The following is a 19,589-nucleotide window of genomic DNA, read 5'->3' as shown; positions in this document are numbered from 1 at the left end:
GGTAAGCGATCACGTACTGTTTGAACAATATAGGTTAACGAAGAGTAGGTTTTGCAATACAATAGTAACATGTTCTTTCGCCCTCAGGTAGCTTGTACCGACCTTAATAGGCCATTAAGTCGGCATGTTAGTAGTGCAACAGTATCCCCGCAGCGCTATCATGATCACAACATCCGCTCCCAGCAAGTAAAGACTACAGCACGGATATACAATGATACACCAGTCATCAGTTGTTGTGGAAAATGCTTTAATGGAAATGGCACAACTGTGCAATGTGGACATAATATACAATCGACCTGCTTGACAGAGAACTGATAAACTGTTAGACTAGTTGCCCCAAAACCAGAATATATCAAAGCAACGTCGGACTAAAAAAAACATTGTCAAACAGCAGTGTAATCTAATTCTAAAATGTATATTCATTAAGTATTTCACAACAAATGAACGATTATTATCAATCACTGTTATTTATAGGATATGTTTATTGTCGCTGTTACAATATCACGTCCCCTTTATCCTACCTACAACAGTACATCGTACCACCAGTATTGTTGTCTTCGGGAATTCATATCAATCATATCTTTAATAATATATGTCTAATTCAAAACAGCATTGTAAGCTTAGAGTACCAAATAAACGGAACAATACGTTTAAGTTAAAGGAATTGTTATAGTGATTCAACTTAAGTTATTTTCATTCAGAAACAAACTTCACAAAAACTTCCAGAAAATTATGTCACTTGTTACAAAATCTCTATCGGATACAAACCAAAAACATACATATTATGCTCATGAGGGAATCTTTCAACCCCATATCATTTCTACAGCAAAAGCCCCTGCTGATTCGCTTCCAGCTGCGCCTAGTCTTAAATTCTTAGCTTATATATTATGCATATGCTCCAGCTGCAATTAATTTTAAAATGTACCAAATTTTTACTCTACTAATATTTGTTCACTTTTGTATTGTGTATCTATGTATGTGATCACACATATAAGCCTCGCTGCCTATGTGCCCTCTTTGTATTACCCATGTTGCAAACTCAATAAAGTCAAAGCAAAGCCCCTACTGGTACATCGGTGCGAGGAAGTTGATCTGGACCGGCTGACGATCGTCAAACGACTTGTTCGCCTCGCCGGGCAGCTCCCGGAGAAGGACGGGCTCTGGCACACCCCCGACGCTCTCATCAACGATGTGCCGTTTCTTCTTACTGTTGCTCTTACAGTAGCACATCAGCACCACCACAGCGATGGTCACACCTACAGCACAGCCGGTACACACGAGTGCCAGGTACAGCGGCTCCTTGTACCAGGGGGTAGGCGGGTCATCTTCAGCTGCAGAAAAAAACAAAGCGGTGATTGTCTTATAGCTTTATCATGTATTTACATTGCATCAAAGGTGCAAACAGTTCTGCACCGTCATGTTTCGTTGACAACAAGCAGGTTACATAGCATTGGTAAGAACTTGTAACCACTCAAAACAATATAATGATAAACACCATATACTTTGATCCTGCAAACTGAGGAGGGAGACATACTTTGATATGGTTGTATTTGACTCTGACGGTACTTACTTTTGATAACATTGAAAGATGACGGGACGATTCTTACTCCAGACGAACCCACTGTAATGTTCTCCAGGGCCTTGTAAAGTGCATCCTCTACGTCATCCTCATCAGCCGGACTCTGTGACAGGTACACGTCAAACCTGGCGATGACGCTGCCTCTGCGGAAGGATTTGATCTTCACTCCGCTGTACAGTCCACCCAGACGACTGGCTCCAAAATACTCGGTGAGCTGTGCACGTGCGAAGAAATACGGATTATTCTAATGCTTCGGCTTCCCTGTGAGCTTGAGTTTATAAGCAACAAGACATGCAACATTTGCATGCAAATATTTAATGTTTACATGGTCTAGACTATCAAGCTACTGTTTTTATTTTTACCTCAACACATTCATTGATATGACATCCAGTCTGCCCAGCTATGCCCTGCCACTTGCTACATAATGTAATCAAGGAATAGCGGGCCTGCTAGTTTATCAGTAACCATGGTGACAACCGTCTGGTTCAGGTCATTGACCTTACTAAGGTTTTACTATGATTACTAATGATTAGAACAGAAGAAAAGACCACGGAGCAAGACCAATATGTTTCCTTTTGAAAAGGCAAACATGATACTTGATACTGTACATAAGTATTCTCGTAAGTGAAGGAAATCAATTAATCTTTAAATCAAATATTTAGGGGCAAGATGAAACGTTACAAACCGCAGTCTCCAGACTCATCGCCGTCTCTCTGAACTCCTCTGACTCGGCGTCACCCAACGCTGGTGTGAAGACAAGCTCATCTTCATCAATGTGAGTGACTGTCACTTCGAATTCTGCAGGGTACTTCACCGATTCTGAGGGCAATATTGTAAACAACGTTGAAGACATGTGTAGATGGATTACGATTACAAATGATGTTATCCGTATCTCTGTTAAATTTGTCACATCTTTATTTTCTTCCCTCATGGCCATAAAGAAAAGCGGCCAGCTGCAGGCAAATCTGAGCTTCTTCTGAATAGACAAAGGCTCAAACAAAAAGCAAACAACCAAATAAACTTTAAACAGACTTTACAAATTTCTACACAAGAAACAGAAACATTCCTAGAACATTTGCGGAAAAGATTTTAGTTCTGCATTATTTATGTGATTGTGCAATAATGTACCTCGGCATCTGGTCGCTGATCCGATGATAGCCGGGTAGTACCCAGTGGTACATCGGCAGATGTAGGTTCCCCCTTCCCTCACACATTCTTGGTGGTCCACCGTACATGGAGTGCGCCTGCAATCATCTTCATAATTCGATATAAACAAACAAAAACATCATGAACATTTCCTTAGTATAGTGTATAGGGTACACATGATAACTAATTTTGAACCATGTAACATTTTGATCTAAATCTACTGTGATTTCCATACACGAGACAAACCAATACTCACAAGTGGTCGACACTGCAGGTTCCAGAGGTTCTGTAGCCGTGTTGTGTCCCGGGGGTCCAGTACCAGGTCTGTTTTCTACAAAACAAAACAAGCAAATCGCTTTGACTACGACGTTCTAAAGTTATGATTAAAAAACACAGAGAAAATTTGAATACGCTACAGTTGGTAACGTAGATTGAAGTGAAACGACTACTGACCACATTCATTTGTGCCGGGAATGAGAACATAGCCGGGCTGACACGTGCAGGTGTAGCTCCCCTCGGTGTTAGCGCACAGATGGGAACACAGGCTCTCATCCAGACATTCGTCTTCGTCTAGAAAGAGAAGGTTGTGTTTGTAATAAGTTCTGCCACAGTATTTCTAACACTCAATGCGTAGCGTAGAAAAGAAGCACGTAGAATGATATACGCTCATACACATGTATTTTCTGTCATTTCCGATTATATTATGTGACAAAACAGTTTGCATTAACTGACATAAAGTTTTTCGAAAAAGATGATGTTCTGCTAACCTTCACAATATTTGTCATCAGCACCCAGAACGTATCCCGTCGGGCAGGAGCATCCGTAACTGCCGGGGGTGTTCACACACTGGTGCTCACAGCCGTGATTGGTCAGCACACATTCGTCTATGTCTGAAACAGTGAGGTTTGACGGAAGACGTGAGGGATATATAAAATCATGACAATACGATGAGCTAAATGCGGTTTCGGATGCAAGGAATGTTGCATAACACAAACGTCGAAAACACTAACGGACCTTCTTCACAATGAGTTCCAAACCAGCCGCGGGCACACGAACATGTGTACAGGTTGACTCCGTCTTGACATTCACCTCCGTTCTGACAGGGGGAGCTGGCGCACTCGTTCACGTCTAAAAAAGATTGTAACGATACCTAATCAATGGTCAGGTCGGAACGTCTGAAAGTCGCCAAAGCGGTACTAATGCTGGCAATATGAAAGTTAAAGGAACTTATCCTGGATAACGTTGCAGAGAAGAGCTAGACTAAGTGTAAAATCCCACCATCACATGTCTTTCCATCCACGTTGAGTTCGTACCCTGCAGGGCAGTAACACGTGTAGGACCCGTCCGTGTTGGTACAGTCGTGGGAACACTCGTCAAGTTCTATAGCACACTCGTCCAGATCTGTGTGGAATGGGGAAGAGAAAAGGGTTTTGAATGTTTACTTTTTCTGACTGACCTGCTAAGTAAAGGAGAGAGCAAGTAACCAAAGATTATTTTGATCATATTTGATGCAAGCTTTTAAAGGATAATAACGAGACAGAGGCCTAGGGAGCACATCTACTAGTTTGGAAAAGAAAGAGAAAATTGTAACTTGGCTAGAATTACAAGGAAGCTGTCATAGTCCAAATTTAAAGGAAGAAAAGAGTATGTAAACCTAAAATCTATTTTTTCATACCTAGACATTCGTCGGCGATCAGAAGGAAGCCGTCAGTACAGGCACATTCGTAGGTCCCTGGGAGATTGTTACAGACGTGGAGACAGCCATGGGTGTCCGTGTCACATTCGTTAATGTCTGTGAAATATGAAAATTAATATTCATGAAAGAATAGGCTGTTCACAAAGCCATATCTGAGGTAACATGTAATAGACAGACGTTAAAAATAAAATTATAATCTCATTCAAATTTATATTTCATAATTGAAGAACCAAGCATTATCAAAGTGTAAAGTATCTCAGCTCACCTTCGCACTGGTATCCGTTCCCGACGTATCCCTCAGGACACCGTCCGCACGAGTAGCCCCCATCCTCTAAGTTGATACAGGAGACGTCGGGAAAACACGGGTCCAGGGCGCACCTGTTGTTTACGCTCACGTCACACCGGGTACCGATGTATCCTTCCGCGCAGGTGCAGTTATAACCGTTCACGAGGTCGGTACAGGTTCCGTTCGCACACGGGCTGGACTGACATTCGTCCAGCTCAGTTTCACACAAGGCCCCGGTGTACCCAGGACACACGCAGGTGTAGAAGCCTTGTCCGCGGGGCATGTCGGGATCGGGCACACAGGACCCTCCGTTCTCACAAGGACACGACATTGTGGTGAGGTGGAACGTCTGTTCGGATGACGCGCCGCACTCGTCTGCAACTGTGGCGTTGATGGAGACGGGTTGGTTCCCGGTCCATGTGAGCTCCCCGTTTGACTGTAGGGTCAGGTTAGGGCTGCTAGACGGCGCTGCTTGGAACATCACGGGTCTGCCCTCCGGGTCCTCGGCGCCCAAAGTGACGGTGAGACTTTCATCGGAGAGTTTGGTTATCGTATTGGAAGCCATTGTGAATCTGGGAGGGCTGTTATCTGAATAGAAGGAAGTACATACGAAAATCAGTTTGCTTCTTTATGAATACAGTAGACACTTCATAACTTTCATCGAAGGTTACTACTGTAATATAGAGGTCATAATGAAGGATCTTACCTGGACGATCAGACCACGTGGTATTGGAAAGGTGCGGCAGGCATTGTTGGCACCAGTTGTCCGGGTTCGGGTCTCCATTTCTGAAGCAGTGCCCTCTGATAATACAGGTGTCCGGCTGAATAGAAAAACAGATAGTTATCATCATGTTCATTTGTAAGGTATAAACTAGCATGTAGCATGATCATACTCAAAAAGTTTGCTAATGTAAGGGTGACGTACCTTCCACGTACAGTCCCCTCCCTGAGTACACTCCTGACAGACGGAGTCGTACACGGCGAAGAACAACTCCTCACTGAACCGTTCTCCATCGTTACTAACGGACACCAGCATCCCATGAGCCACCGCGCCCTCGCGAGTCGCAGGTGTTCCGTACCGTACAGGTGACCTTGGCAGGAGACACGTGACCTCAGCAAAACTCCGGTACGTCGCCTCGGAGCGGCCACTTGAATCTTCGCGTACCAGCTGTCCGTTTTGTATCTGTACAAAAAAGATAAAACAGAGAAGCCTTAATGAGCGAGGTTTTCAAAATCACAAGAATGAAGGATTCACCATCATTTGTTCCGTTACACTCTGAACGTCTGATTATTCTTGTTTCCACATCTAGCCTTTTCTCTGTTAGTAGTGGTTTGGTCTGATGACTAACAAAGAAAATATTGGTGTCATTTTGCCTAAGAAACATGGACATTCCTATTTAGAAAAAAGACGATGAGCAGAATTTAGCAAAGGACATATGGGTCTTGTTCACCTGGACTTGTGTGACCCTACAGGTCAGGTTCTCCGAGTCCATCACTCCATCAGCGAAGAAGGACGTCTTCATACAGGGCCGACTCCTGACGTCACACAGCCCGTTAGCAGGGATTTGCATAGCCACTGGAGGCCTGCCGATCTGTATGGAGCAGTCCGCCGATTCGTACCCCTTATTGCACTCACAACTGCCATTCACACACCGGCCTTGGTTACTACACTGGCGCGGACACAGGTTCTCAGTGATGAAGGCTGGAGGCACCGCTGTTCCGTTTTCGTTGGTCTCGTACAGACTGACATTGTTGTAGGCTTTGTCAGCACAGTCTTCCTGGACTCGCTGCACCACAATGTCTGCAAACTGGAAGTCCTCTGTAGCCTGCAGAAATAACTTAGCGTCAGTACTACATAGGGACGGCCATTGCTGACAAACCAGTAACGTTATGCAGACTATGTCAGAAAATCTTAGATTTGGTATTGGCGGCATATGTACCACTACACTTTTTAAGTTGGGCCATTTGAAAAGGTGTTATGATGTTGGACAATGCGAAAATGTTTTACCTTTATGTCTGCCATGCACGAATCAACTCCGGCCAGAATGTCCACTCCGTAGACGTCCTGACAAACCTCGGCGATGGTCAAGTTCCAGATGGATTCCTGACAGAAGTCCCTGGCCTGTTGTTCCGTTATCCCCATATTAGGAGTCGGCCACTGATCGTTGACTTCAGGTTCGGAGCCTTCACCGTAATCAAAGACGTATTCGGTAACGTCTACGTCATCATTGTAGAGAAGCGGGTCATCCTCGATGTTCTGAACTTCTCTCTTCCTCCTCCGTCGTGCACATTCCATGTTACCCTGCGCCTGGTTAGGGTCCACATCAGTGTTGACTTGGGCCATGTTGTTGTCCTGCCATGTTTTGGTCCAATCACATTCCACGCTTTCACCTTCTTTACATGTGCAGTATTCACTTTCTGCAAGAGGGCTGCTGGGCCCCTCGGGAAGACAGTCTACATCAAAGAGACTTGTTCCGGGCGAGATACTGAAATTAGAAAAAATTGCAACTTACACTGATTTTCGTCGAATGAATAAAGTCATGACAATTGATTTTAGCTCTAGTCCAAGTAAAATTTTGACTACAATTAAAAGCTTTCAAAGTTAATGGGCCAAAATACTTATGATTTGTTTACCATTTCGTCCATTCCTTGAATAGATATCATCACGATAAGAAAGCTACCAAAATGTGGGACATATATATGTCAGGGTAGAGACTCCGACCTGGTAGAATCGGCGATTCTACCGGTACAGATCCCGATCGTAGTCTCTGTCGACAGAAACTCCGATCGGGATCTCTACCGGTAGAGATCACATTGATCAAAGTCTGTGTGCCTTCATATCCCTGTATATTGATAGGGAATTGTCAAACATGTGAATTTATTGGGCTTATTAAGTCAAATACTTCCCTTTCTAAGTGACACAATTTGAGGCAAATTCAAACTTGTGATGTTCATCCTTATGCATATAAAGCTAGATATAAACAATGACTAAACCTGCTGTCTAGTATTAAGTACTGAACAAGCCAGGCAACACTCTCATTAGAAAAGACTCAAACAAGACAGGGCTAAACATTACTTCTCCTTTCTGAAAATTATGAATATTGCTTCATTATCAATGAGTAACTAGCACTCTACACCAAGTTAGAAGTAATATAATCAAAGTTTTTGCAAACTTTGAAGGACCAGATCGGGATTTCTAACAGTAGAATCGGTGATTGTGCTGGCATGAATCCCGATCGGAGTCTCTGTCGACAAAAACTACGATCGGGATCTCTACCGACAGAATCGGCGATTCTACCGGTAGAGACCGCGATCGGGATTTCTGTCGACAGAAACTCCGATCGGGATCTCTACCGGCAGAGATCCCGATCGGAGTCTCTACTGACAGAAATCGCGATCTCTACCGGTAGAATCGCCGATTCTACCAGATCGGAGTCTGTACCCTGACATATATATCTGTACTGTTGAGTATTACATACTAGTATTAGACCAACTTACCGCCAACCTGAGGAGAAGTCTTTGTGCCAGTCTGGCCAAATGTGATGACTGGCGATGGTGCCGTCCGGCATCATCAGGTCATTGTCGGGATTCCCGTCAAAGGGTCCGCAGAGTCCGTTTGTGTGACCAAAGTCAATCCCAGGGGCGCGGACTGTAATGGTCATCCATGGGTGCCCTTCGACCTTCACACTTGCTCCGGAAGGCATCGTAATCTACAATGTAGGAAACTATATTTCACAACAATATACAACATAATTTTTAAAGATGTTTCAATTTTTCATGTTTTACATATCTTGAGGGCTAGGGAATCATTAATAATCTGTGAAAATGAATGTCTTTATCTTGTGCATTATGCATCACAATTTTGTTGAGTTTGACACCATCTTACCTTGGTTTGTCCTCCAGTTTGGTCTCTTTTGATGGTAACTCCGGGAGACAAGGGACCTCCACTGACGGTCTTATACGAAGGCGGCCGGTAGATCCCGTCACACCTGTCTATGATGACGGCGTCGTCCCCCTCCCGCACTGCCACTCCGCAGTTGCACGAGATGCTTCCTGAACAGCGTCTATGACGTGCTTGCACCTGGGAGACAAGATGATTAAATTTGATTTCGAACAGATGCTTTCGTCGTATCGAAATAAAATTTCATACATTCTAGTCTGGTATATCGTGTTTATCAAGTACAACATGAATGGCGAGGGGTGGGTACCTTTTTCCACAAAGTTTATTGGGGAGGAGACGCCTCGGTAGGAGAATCCACCCTTTTTGTTACATACAGTCTAAATACAGAGCTGTATTTACTCTCAAAGACTAGCACGATGAGTCTAGCAGAAGAGGTTTAATATTTACCTGGAATAGTCGGTTTGGTTTGGTGCTGCTGTACAAGTTGAATTCTCCAGCTGGGATCGGATGTGCTTGCAGATGCCAAGCACTGTTTTATGACATCAATAAGAAACTTGAGTTATGATCGTCAAGACCTTGAGTTATTTAAGGCTACTGTTAATAAGAATTGAAAAAAAAGTTTCAACAGTCACGAGATATGGCTAGGCCAGGGGCATGATGATGATGCTAAATTAAAGCGTACGCGCCTCCAACAGATCTTTGAAAAACAAAATGCATGCACAAGTATATATGATATGAGAGAAGTATCCAGAAAAGAGACTTACTCGGATCGATCGAACATGATGATGTGAGGGTCTCCCCATGAGACACATCTTCCCGTGATGGTGTCGACTGTGCGGACCTGTCGTAAAATGGACGGATTGTGTGAACATGTAAAATGGACCACTTTTCTACTCAGTCTCTATTGGCGTGATGTAGGTTCAAAATAGATAGATGAACCATAGCATTACATATTACATGGCATAACAAACAAATAAAGCACATAGGGTTTATCCTGAGTAATTCATGAATTAGCAGCATATGTGTTTCCATTTACAAAACTGTTGTATCGTGAAATGAATGAAATACATTGATCAGAATGCTCTTTTGTGATGATGACAATGCACAATCTTCTTGGTTATTCAAAAGTACATTTCAAAACCTCTAGTACCTGTTTAATGGCTACAATTAGGAAATAGACACTATGATCAATGGATGATGCTGTGTAACACCTGAAGTTTAGAACGAAACCCACACATACCTGAATGTTGAATTGTGGGGTGTATCCGTTGAATATATGGGGGCTAACGCCGTTTGTAACGACAGGTGCATGAGTGATTTCCCCAAAGTTGATGACCATGTGTTTGTCATGGTCTGCCTGGAAGTCTTTCACAGCGACAAGAACGGTTTGTGCCTCTGTTCGGTGGTTCACGCTGTCCCAATCAGAACCTTCAAACCTGATTTGACAGCCGTCTTTTGGACTGACGTCGTCTGCATTTGCGTCAAAGGCCAGGGGTACGTCTATATAGCACTGTCCCTGTTTTTGTGAACCACCATTGCACACAAACGGAACTGTGCTGTACAGCTGTAAAGGATACTCTTCCGCTGCCTCCTCTATGACAACACTATGTTCGGTGGCCTGTGAGCAGCAAAAACAGAATCATCTTTACAAGGACCAAATCCAGGCCAAAAGGCACTGCGTCTATCTTATAAGTTGACATTAGTAACAGCGTAGTAGTATTTTTATAGTTTGTTCGTTAAGTTAGAAGATACATTTATCTCATGGCGTTCCTTGTTAATATCTAATAGTATAGAAAGCAATTGTTGTACCTGTATTCCTGCCCAGTATGTGTTACTTTGGCGCCAGTCAGATTTCACTGTCGGGGAATTTTCCCAGAAAGATCTCACCTGACACGATACCTTGAACGGCAAAAAACAAACAAAAAACAGTTTAGAAAGACAAAATAGGCTATAGCGAGGAAACAAGTATGAATTATAAACTGTTAGTAAGATTAACTACCGACAAAATCAATAAAGACAATTGCTTAGCTCATCAAAGTTTAAAGAAAAGAATCAAGCTTACATGCTTTCCCATTTTGGAGGGCCACAAAATAGGTTGTCCTGGGAACAACTGGTACAATCCCAGGTGCTTGGCATCCATGGTTGCATGCCTTTTCCCCGCTGTAAGGGTCTTATTTGCCACATCGTCGAAATACTCGTTGTCGAACAGGAACGACACTTCGAAACCTGCCGTGACGTCAGCGTTGTCATACTTGACCTCGCACGTAAAGGTCACTTGCGTGGCGTCGTCGTTCATCACAGGGGGGTGTAGGACGGGGTCCTCGGTTATCGTCGGGACGATTTCTTGAGTAAATCATACAGTAATTTAGATATTTCGACTGATAAATAAATAAAGGGTCATTATCATTTTGTGATGTGAAACATCTAATCAAAAGCATCATACTCCCAATCCATATATGAGCTTGCATTTTTTATACCATCAGTATAAAAAAACCTTAGAATCAAGCCTGCCCTATTATTTTGTACTGTCTGAAAATACAACAGCTTATCAACATATCACTGTACCTGGGGAGGTTAGTTACCAAAAGTTTGTTTCATTTCAGACAGTACATTTCATTGAGGCGCAGCTAAAGTAAACATCATTCGCAATAAGCCGAGGTAAACCTTGTCAAGATGACGAAAAGTTGCCTTACCTCCGCACTGACGATGGAACTCGTTGTAGACTTGACCGTTTGGACATGGAGACTGGTCACCTAGAAATTAAGGCAGTATGTACATAGCAGTATGTGCTTTGGTAAAAAAGATTCAAAACAGTATGGTAAATAGATAGATACTGGATAGATAGATAGATAAATGTGCATAGATAAATAAATACATATATAGATACAGAGCTAGATATATGTGTACAAATAGATAGACATAATTTATTCAAATAGATAGATAGACATTAACGAAATATAGAAATATAGATTCACATACCAGCACAGTACGCCTCACAGAAGTATGTCGGTGTGAGTTTGTAGACGTAGTAGGTGTTACCTCCCCCGGTACACCGCTTCACCTGGATAGGGTACTGTCCTGTACAGCAGTCATCGGGTATTCCAATGTTGGAGCACGCCACGCGATCTACGATGTCGTCACCTGTTTCGCAATGTAATCAATATAATGAATGAATGAAGACCTTTATTGCACATTTTTGCCACACCGGGCTAAGTACAGGTCACAACAAGACATGTTGAAAAGATACAGTTCACAGATATAAAATGAGTCTATTGCTGGGTAAATTCAACTTCTCCTCGCTTTTTTGTTATAGTGGAGATAAAAGAGCAGATATGTTTTATGATCGATGGTTTGTCTAGTTGCATTAGGAATATGAATTTTTCTACAGAACTTAGGTGTATGAAATAAGGAAATTGGTTTTGTATAACCTTATACAGTTCATTTCTCTCTTTGGTATACAATCTACACTCTACTACAAAATGGCGTTCGTCCTCTATTCTATCTAAATTACAATATTTGCATAGTCTTTGTTCCAGAGGGGTACGGGTATGTCTTCCTGTTTCAATATGAAGTTTATGGCAGCTAATAATAAGTAAAGAGATTGGTTAGAAAAAGATGACTGAAATTTCAAACTAGACACCATAAACGTTGTAACAGGAATTGAAGTCACAATACATAAAATCACAGTCAACAAAGCATTCATTCCTGTATGCAAGTGCACCGGTGTAGCAAAAGTGACACTACTTAACTGTGATATACTGGTATAACAAGTTGGCAAATAAATCCTTGGCTTCCATATTGGTGCCACTTTTACAACTATTCAGCAAATTTACTTCGAATTCTGCAACGACAGTCATGGCTATCTCTTTATTAGTTTCACTTCTACAAGTCCAATTATTAGACTATAACACGACCTTTTAGCCCATTTTGAACATGTTGATTTTCATTTTTCTGAAATCAGGAAAAAAATTAATGAGCGCACTAATGTCAAACATAAAATTTACTTGCTCTAGCCTAATATGCAAACATAATTTTGATTGTTCATTCACCACCAAAGTCAAACGGAAACAGAAAAAGCAAATCCAAACGGACATTTTCAATGTAATGTAAATATGGTGAAAGATGTGGCTTTATGGATTTGCAGATTGCTTTATTTGTACCCTACATACTCATGAATACCATTTCAATAAATCAATAAGGGAAGTAAACTGTAGTGTTGGTAGTCTCAAAGCCATTTATATATCCATGAAAAGTCCATTAACGTTACCTGTGGGATGTTCTCCATTCATCCAGATCGGCGAAGACGCTCCGCAATGGTAGGACTCTACACAACTGGTGGGCATCATACCCCCAACATGGGAGGTGAATCGGTACCAGCCTTCGTCGAGAAACTTGTCGCACAACAAATCTGTTCTGCTTGAGTCGACATAGTACGCAGTACTGCGGTGGGGGTCACCGATTTCAGTTGCTGTCAAACAGGGGTCTTCAGTAGCCTGAGCTCCTGGGGAGGGGCGGTGCAGAATAATGAACAATAGCCTTTTGTGATAGCACAAGTTCATAAAGATAATTTTCCATGGAATAAAATTCTATGTAATCAAAATATACCGTATACATGGATGCGCTATTCAGTGATTTGTCAACGCTTATTAAATACAAATAAAGCAGAAATGACAGACAATACTCTTTTGCAACGTTGATTTAATCTATATTGATATGGTTGTCATCTTCAAAGTTGTGACATGCCGCCTACACATGTATTCTTCACGTTTCGTTGAATTTGAATGACTTTGTAATCTACGCGTCAATTAGGTTTGGATATAGCTAAGCCTAATTGAGAACGTCAGTAGCTGTTATCCGCTCCTTTTGTCTCGTTTCGTCGCTTGACTGCACTCGGGCAACATTGTGAATGTACAGAGCAAACATGTCCTGAGAAAAGTTATCGACTGTATACACACCCCATCACTACTACTGACGAAGCGTCACGGCAGGGTAGCAACCTTCCTTGTTGACAGGGACTTGCATAGCAACCTTCCGTCTGGTTGTCAGTTGGATAGGTTATAACGGCCAACAATCTGACCAACTTAATTCTCTTTACCACGTCTAACTGGTACCTGCATAGCAACCTTCCTTGTTTGCTGTGAGGTCACTACCAACAGCTCATCAATACTAGTATAGATACGTCAATATTGATCCCACGTAGCCACCAATGTCAGACCACGTCTACATAGCAACCTAACTTGTCGACAGACTTTCTGAAGCCACTGTCATTAATAGCTGGGCATGTCCTTCCGACTCTCCTCAAACCATCGTTGGGCAAGATCAAGGTTATCTGTGGTTTGGAGTTGGTCGGCAACGTTTCTTGCTAGTCTTTTATAGTCATCCGCGCCAGCCGACTATGTCTATGCATTTTGAGAAATCAAAGTCGGGAAAGTCACACTCAGAGGAGCGCAGTGGAACAAGATTAGACTAGGATGAATTTTAAAAAGTTTTTCTCAACTCATCTGCAGTGCTGACTCTCTGTTGGGAGCTATGTCCACAAACATAACATATATTACGTAACGTTGCTAATTTGTCTGGATTAGATAAACGTAAGCTTTCTTAAATGAAAACAGATACAAGTTTTTTTTTTTTTATTTGCTGTTGAACAGACGAGGAAGTTATTAAATGACATCAAAAGTGCCACATACACAGTACAGACAAAAGGTAAAGGTAGTTTTTTCTTTCATCTCCCTGACCAAAGTCAGGTACCCATATTTACACCTGGGTGAAGTGAGAAAGGTCGTGTTAAGTGTCTTTCCCAACAGCACAACGTCGGGAGCGCGGCGAGAATCGAACTCGGGACCTCTAAATTCCGAGCGGAACGCTTTACCAGTTACGCCGCAAACGACGCCAAATACAGATTTCAGTGGCCCTATTTGTTACATTGATGTGGACGAATCCCAGAGAAAACCTGTTTAAATATCGATCCAAGTGAGTGGACGTTAGCCTGACTAAAATCGCGCTCCTAGCGGCCGGCCCTATAATTGCCGCCGCCCTAGGAGGGGGTCATTAAGGTCTCATAACACAGTAATTATCCGCGACCCCCGTCCCCAAAAGTAGTTCGGGTTAAAATAGTGCATCGCGGTACTTGCAAAGGCCGTATTTATTCTTCCGTGCACGACAGCGAGGTGGAATCTGTGGTGAATAGTAGAGGAATACATCGGCGTTCATACTGTATAAGTTGGATTACGTCGCTTTTTCGGCCGGCGGGAATTTGCGCCTTGATATGTTACCGGCACTTCCTGTTCGCCGCCTGCAGTTCCATGACCTCCGCTGGGGGTCAAATCAAAGTGTCTGTTATAGAAAAACGAGCCGGCAAATCTATGCTCATCTTCAGATATTTTGTAGCTTGTACCCTCAACTTCAACATACTAAATTCTTGTGAATTGTATCTGCACCCTACTATAGGTTTTGAGTCGTCGAACCACCTCACTTTGGGGTCCTTAACCATGTAAATCCCCATACCCGAAAAACTGTGTTCTGAGACCTTCATCCACAGCGTGAATTCCCCAGGGACGGACAAGCACATTAAATTTGACCGATGTGTTGGTAATTGACCTCGGCTGACTTGAACTGTAACATTTTCGTTACCGTCTGACCCGCCGTTACCATGGCAACGGCCGCCTAGACCGTTCCCTATGCTTAAGTATAGGACTTAGTGCGGTCTAAAGCCCGCTCGACTCCCCCCCCCCTTTTTCCGCCCTAAAAAAGACAAACCCCCAACCCCAATCACTCAGAACGGTAGAATGTGGTCTGGCAAGCTCCTTATAACAGAAAAAGTCAACCAGAATATCAAGTTTGTTGAGATAACGAGACCAATTAGCGGCCCCTCAGATAGTCCTTGTACAGTGCCGACACCTGTGCTAGGCGCCAAAGTGCAAAGTTGGCCATATCTCAGGAACCATTCGGATTTCTGCTCTAAAATTTGGTACGGTTTTGTATCTTGACTAGTTTTATTGTATGAACGTAAAGAAATCCAAGGTCAAGTTGGCCCAGGGACGGACAAGCACATTAAATTTGACCGATGTGTTGGTAATTGACCTCGGCTGACTTGAACTGTAACATTTTCGTTACCGTCTGACCCGCCGTTACCATGGCAACGGCCGCCTAGACCGTTCCCTATGCTTAAGTATAGGACTTAGTGCGGTCTAAAGCCCGCTCGACTCCCCCCCCCCCCTTTTCCGCCCTAAAAAAGACAAACCCCCAACCCCAATCACTCAGAACGGTAGAATGTGGTCTGGCAAGCTCCTTATAACAGAAAAAGTCAACCAGAATATCAAGTTTGTTGAGATAACGAGACCAATTAGCGGCCCCTCAGATAGTCCTTGTACAGTGCCGACACCTGTGCTAGGCGCCAAAGTGCAAAGTTGGCCATATCTCAGGAACCATTCGGATTTCTGCTCTAAAATTTGGTACGGTTTTGTATCTTGACTAGTTTTATTGTATGAACGTAAAGAAATCCAAGGTCAAGTGGGCTTTTCATCCACAGCGTGAATTCCCCAGGGACGGACAAGCACATTAAATTTGACCGATGTGTTGGTAATTGACCTCGGCTGACTTGAACTGTAACATTTTCGTTACCGTCTGACCCGCCGTTACCATGGCAACGGCCGCATAGACCGTTCCATATGCTTAAGTATAGGACTTAGTGCGGTATAAAGCCCGCTCGACTCCCCCCCCCCTTGTTCCGCCCTAAAAAAGACAAACCCCCAACCCCAATCACTCAGAACGGTAGAATGTGGTCTGGCAAGCTCCTTATAACAGAGAAAGTCAACCAGAATATCAAGTTTGTTGAGATAACGAGACCCATTAGCGGCCCCTCAGATAGTCATTGTACAGTGCCGACACCTGTGCTAGGCGCCAAAGTGCAAAGTTGGCCATATCTCAGGAACCATTCGGATTTCTGCTCTAAAATTTGGTACGGTTTTGTATCTTGACTAGTTTTATTGTATGAACGTAAAGAAATCCAAGGTCAGTTGGCTTTCATCCACAGCGTGAATTCCCCAGGGACGGACAAGCACATTAAATTTGACCGATGTGTTGGTAATTGACCTCGGCTGACTTGAACTGTAACATTTTCGTTACCGTCTGACCCGCCGTTACCATGGCAACGGCCGCCTAGACCGTTCCCTATGCTTAAGTATAGGACTTAGTGCGGTCTAAAGCCCGCTCGACTCCCCCCCCCCTTTTTTCCGCCCTAAAAAAGACAAACCCCCAACCCCAATCACTCAGAACGGTAGAATGTGGTCTGGCAAGCTCCTTATAACAGAAAAAGTCAACCAGAATATCAAGTTTGTTGAGATAACGAGACCAATTAGCGGCCCCTCAGATAGTCCTTGTACAGTGCCGACACCTGTGCTAGGCGCCAAAGTGCAAAGTTGGCCATATCTCAGGAACCATTCGGATTTCTGCTCTAAAATTTGGTACGGTTTTGTATCTTGACTAGTTTTATTGTATGAACGTAAAGAAATCCAAGGTCAAGTTGGCTTAAGGTCTCATAACACAGTAATTATCCGCGACCCCCGTCCCCAAAAGTAGTTCGGGTTAAAATAGTGCATCGCGGTACTTGCAAAGGCCGTATTTATTCTTCCGTGCACGACAGCGAGGTGGAATCTGTGGTGAATAGTAGAGGAATACATCGGCGTTCATACTGTATAAGTTGGATTACGTCGCTTTTTCGGCCGGCGGGAATTTGCGCCTTGATATGTTACCGGCACTTCCTGTTCGCCGCCTGCAGTTCCATGACCTCCGCTGGGGGTCAAATCAAAGTGTCTGTTATAGAAAAACGAGCCGGCAAATCTATGCTCATCTTCAGATATTTTGTAGCTTGTACCCTCAACTTCAACATACTAAATTCTTGTGAATTGTATCTGCACCCTACTATAGGTTTTGAGTCGTCGAACCACCTCACTTTGGGGTCCTTAACCATGTAAATCCCCATACCCGAAAAACTGTGTTCTGAGACCTTCACCCCAGCCAGCGAGAGATTGTATAAACACAGGATAAGTGGAACGTCGCCTATCCCCACATTTCAAACGCTGAAAAATTCCCAGAACAGTGTTTAATATAGACATAGACTCAATGGTAGATCTGACACATGACGCGACTTGTAACACAATGTACTGGACATGCCAGACTGGGATTATATGGTCAACTTAGTGGCACTTCAGAAAGAGGAACATTTCCTCAAAGATATCAGGTATCACTGCGCGGGGGATAACATGACTCATACCCCCTTTCTACTACGGCGGCGACTGCGCCACCACCGCTGGGCTACCTAAAATGGGCCAGATCGCTAAATGAGTGCTCAAGGATTGCCGAAGTCGCTCCATGATATTTCCAGTTTATAAGTCATCACCTCAGCGACTGTTTTGAACAGGTTGAAAATAGTCGCTCCATTGTCAGCGAGGCTAGTTTCCGTCTCAGTCGTCGCCTTACAAAACGGTATAAATCGCCTTACACACGGTGGCTTTGATTAATACTAGTATCCTCAATTATCAAATATTTTTGTCATAATCAATATAGTACTAGGGTTTAGACTTGTTTCACTAGGGTTCGAATCCGAGTTGAGACACCTTTTTTTTACCGTGGTGGTTTTTACCATTCATCATGATACTGTCGCACATTTCTAATTGAAAAAGTTGCCTTATATGCGTTTTGCTTCTTGTCATCTCCCTCAAAATTCATGAAACGCTGGGATATGGTCAAAGATATGATGACGACCGTTTACGGGACTGAAAATTGCGTTGCTGCGGACGGCTATCCAACTATGCACTCAGCAAGCGCTCAGTGGGCGCAATGATTGCTCAATTGGCACGCAATGGTTGCAGCGATCGCCAAAATAGTGCTCGAGGAGCGCTCAAAGGTCTCAGTGGTAGTTCAAGAAGTGTGTTTTGAATGTTAAGGGAATTTATTTGACATAAAGAAGTGCGCTTTGAACATGTTTTGTGAATTTCTTTAACATATAATAACAGAGATACAAAAAAACGTTTTGTTATTGTTATTTCTAAATTTGATTTTCAATTTCGACATAATTGCATATTGTTTTCATGTTCTTTATACCCCTGTTTAAATGCGCGAAAATCGATCGGACGATGAGTCTGCGGCAATCGCCCAAGCCTCGCTTACAATAATAACTTTATTGCACAACAATTGTACAAGATACAAAGTAAGGCTTATATGTGACAGAGACGGTTTCAGAGGAAAAATACGCGCAACCCTCTGTCGATCTTAGATATGGCCGACCTTCCATCGATACGCCCGAAGATCGTGGATAATGTGACAGGGGTATTACCTGAGCATTTCGATCATTTCTTAAGTGTTTCTAAAGTTTTCCAACGTTATAAATGCAACTCACATTTCTAAAAAAAATATTTTCACCAAAAGCTACTTAGCATCCTTGGAGTGATATGTTAACACCAAATAGCACAACATTTATCATAATGAGTTAACCTGATTTATGTTTCAGCTGACAGCGATGTTTGAAAGTGCGTATACGCTAATGCGGTAATCAAAATAAAGCCGTATCAGATTCACCTTAAACGTTCAGATTTAAATGTCCGTGAATAAGCTTACCTGTCGAGACCAGGTAGAAGAGCAGAAGAAACACCTGACGCTGTCTCCGATGGGAAACCGGCGTAGCCGTCCGGGCCATGGTGGTTGTCTATCCGTGACTTTGTGTAGTTTCTTCGCGTTCTCACTCCTCGCAGTGCCTCTTGCACAATATGCCTCTTCTGACTGAGACGCTGGGTGTTTTTGAGCCGCAGGTAGTTTCAGGTGTCCCTTTTCTCGGAATTCCCCGTGGGGTATACATTGTCATTCAGTCATCAAACGTCACTGCCATTGTCCCTAATATTTGTGGTAGAAACATGATCAATGTGAGACTCTTACGATATAGTGAGTGTCCGTCATTGCATAAAAAGTATTCAACGTCTTATAATTA

At 43.1% G+C, this 19,589-nt stretch overlaps 1 protein-coding gene across 1 annotated transcript; it reads right to left on the bottom strand.

Moving 5' to 3' along the window:
• Positions 1–230: 230 nt before the first annotated feature.
• On the bottom strand, positions 231–10,947 carry LOC118424895 (von Willebrand factor D and EGF domain-containing protein-like). Its single transcript, XM_035833701.1, has 22 exons — positions 10,671–10,947; positions 10,418–10,507; positions 9,849–10,226; positions 9,373–9,449; positions 9,056–9,137; positions 8,594–8,788; positions 8,206–8,417; positions 6,716–7,193; positions 6,159–6,533; positions 5,633–5,890; positions 5,414–5,528; positions 4,687–5,295; positions 4,401–4,517; positions 4,004–4,126; positions 3,740–3,853; positions 3,493–3,615; positions 3,179–3,295; positions 2,982–3,056; positions 2,708–2,833; positions 2,265–2,398; positions 1,571–1,793; positions 231–1,331 (listed from the first exon to the last, which is right to left on the bottom strand). Exons 1-22 carry the CDS (start codon positions 10,902–10,904, stop codon positions 1,063–1,065), a joined length of 4,524 nt encoding a protein of 1,507 aa, XP_035689594.1. The 5' UTR covers positions 10,905–10,947; the 3' UTR covers positions 231–1,062.
• Positions 10,948–19,589: the final 8,642 nt, after the last annotated feature.

Source organism: Branchiostoma floridae, chromosome 10 (assembly GCF_000003815.2).
Source record: "Branchiostoma floridae strain S238N-H82 chromosome 10, Bfl_VNyyK, whole genome shotgun sequence".
NCBI classification, from domain to species: domain Eukaryota; kingdom Metazoa; phylum Chordata; class Leptocardii; order Amphioxiformes; family Branchiostomatidae; genus Branchiostoma; species Branchiostoma floridae.
This window is presented reverse-complemented; position numbering and strand designations above follow the sequence as displayed.

Coding starts and splice junctions, on each gene's coding strand:
- LOC118424895 (XM_035833701.1), bottom strand. CDS start 10,904: ATGAACGACGACGCCACGCAAGTGACCTTTACGTGCGAGGTCAAGTAT. Junction 10,227..10,417: donor CATACTGGGCAGGAATACAG/GTACAACAATTG, acceptor TGCTGCTCACAG/GCCACCGAACATAGTGTTGT. Junction 2,834..2,981: donor ACCTGCAGTGTCGACCACTT/GTGAGTATTGGT, acceptor CGAATTATGAAG/ATGATTGCAGGCGCACTCCA.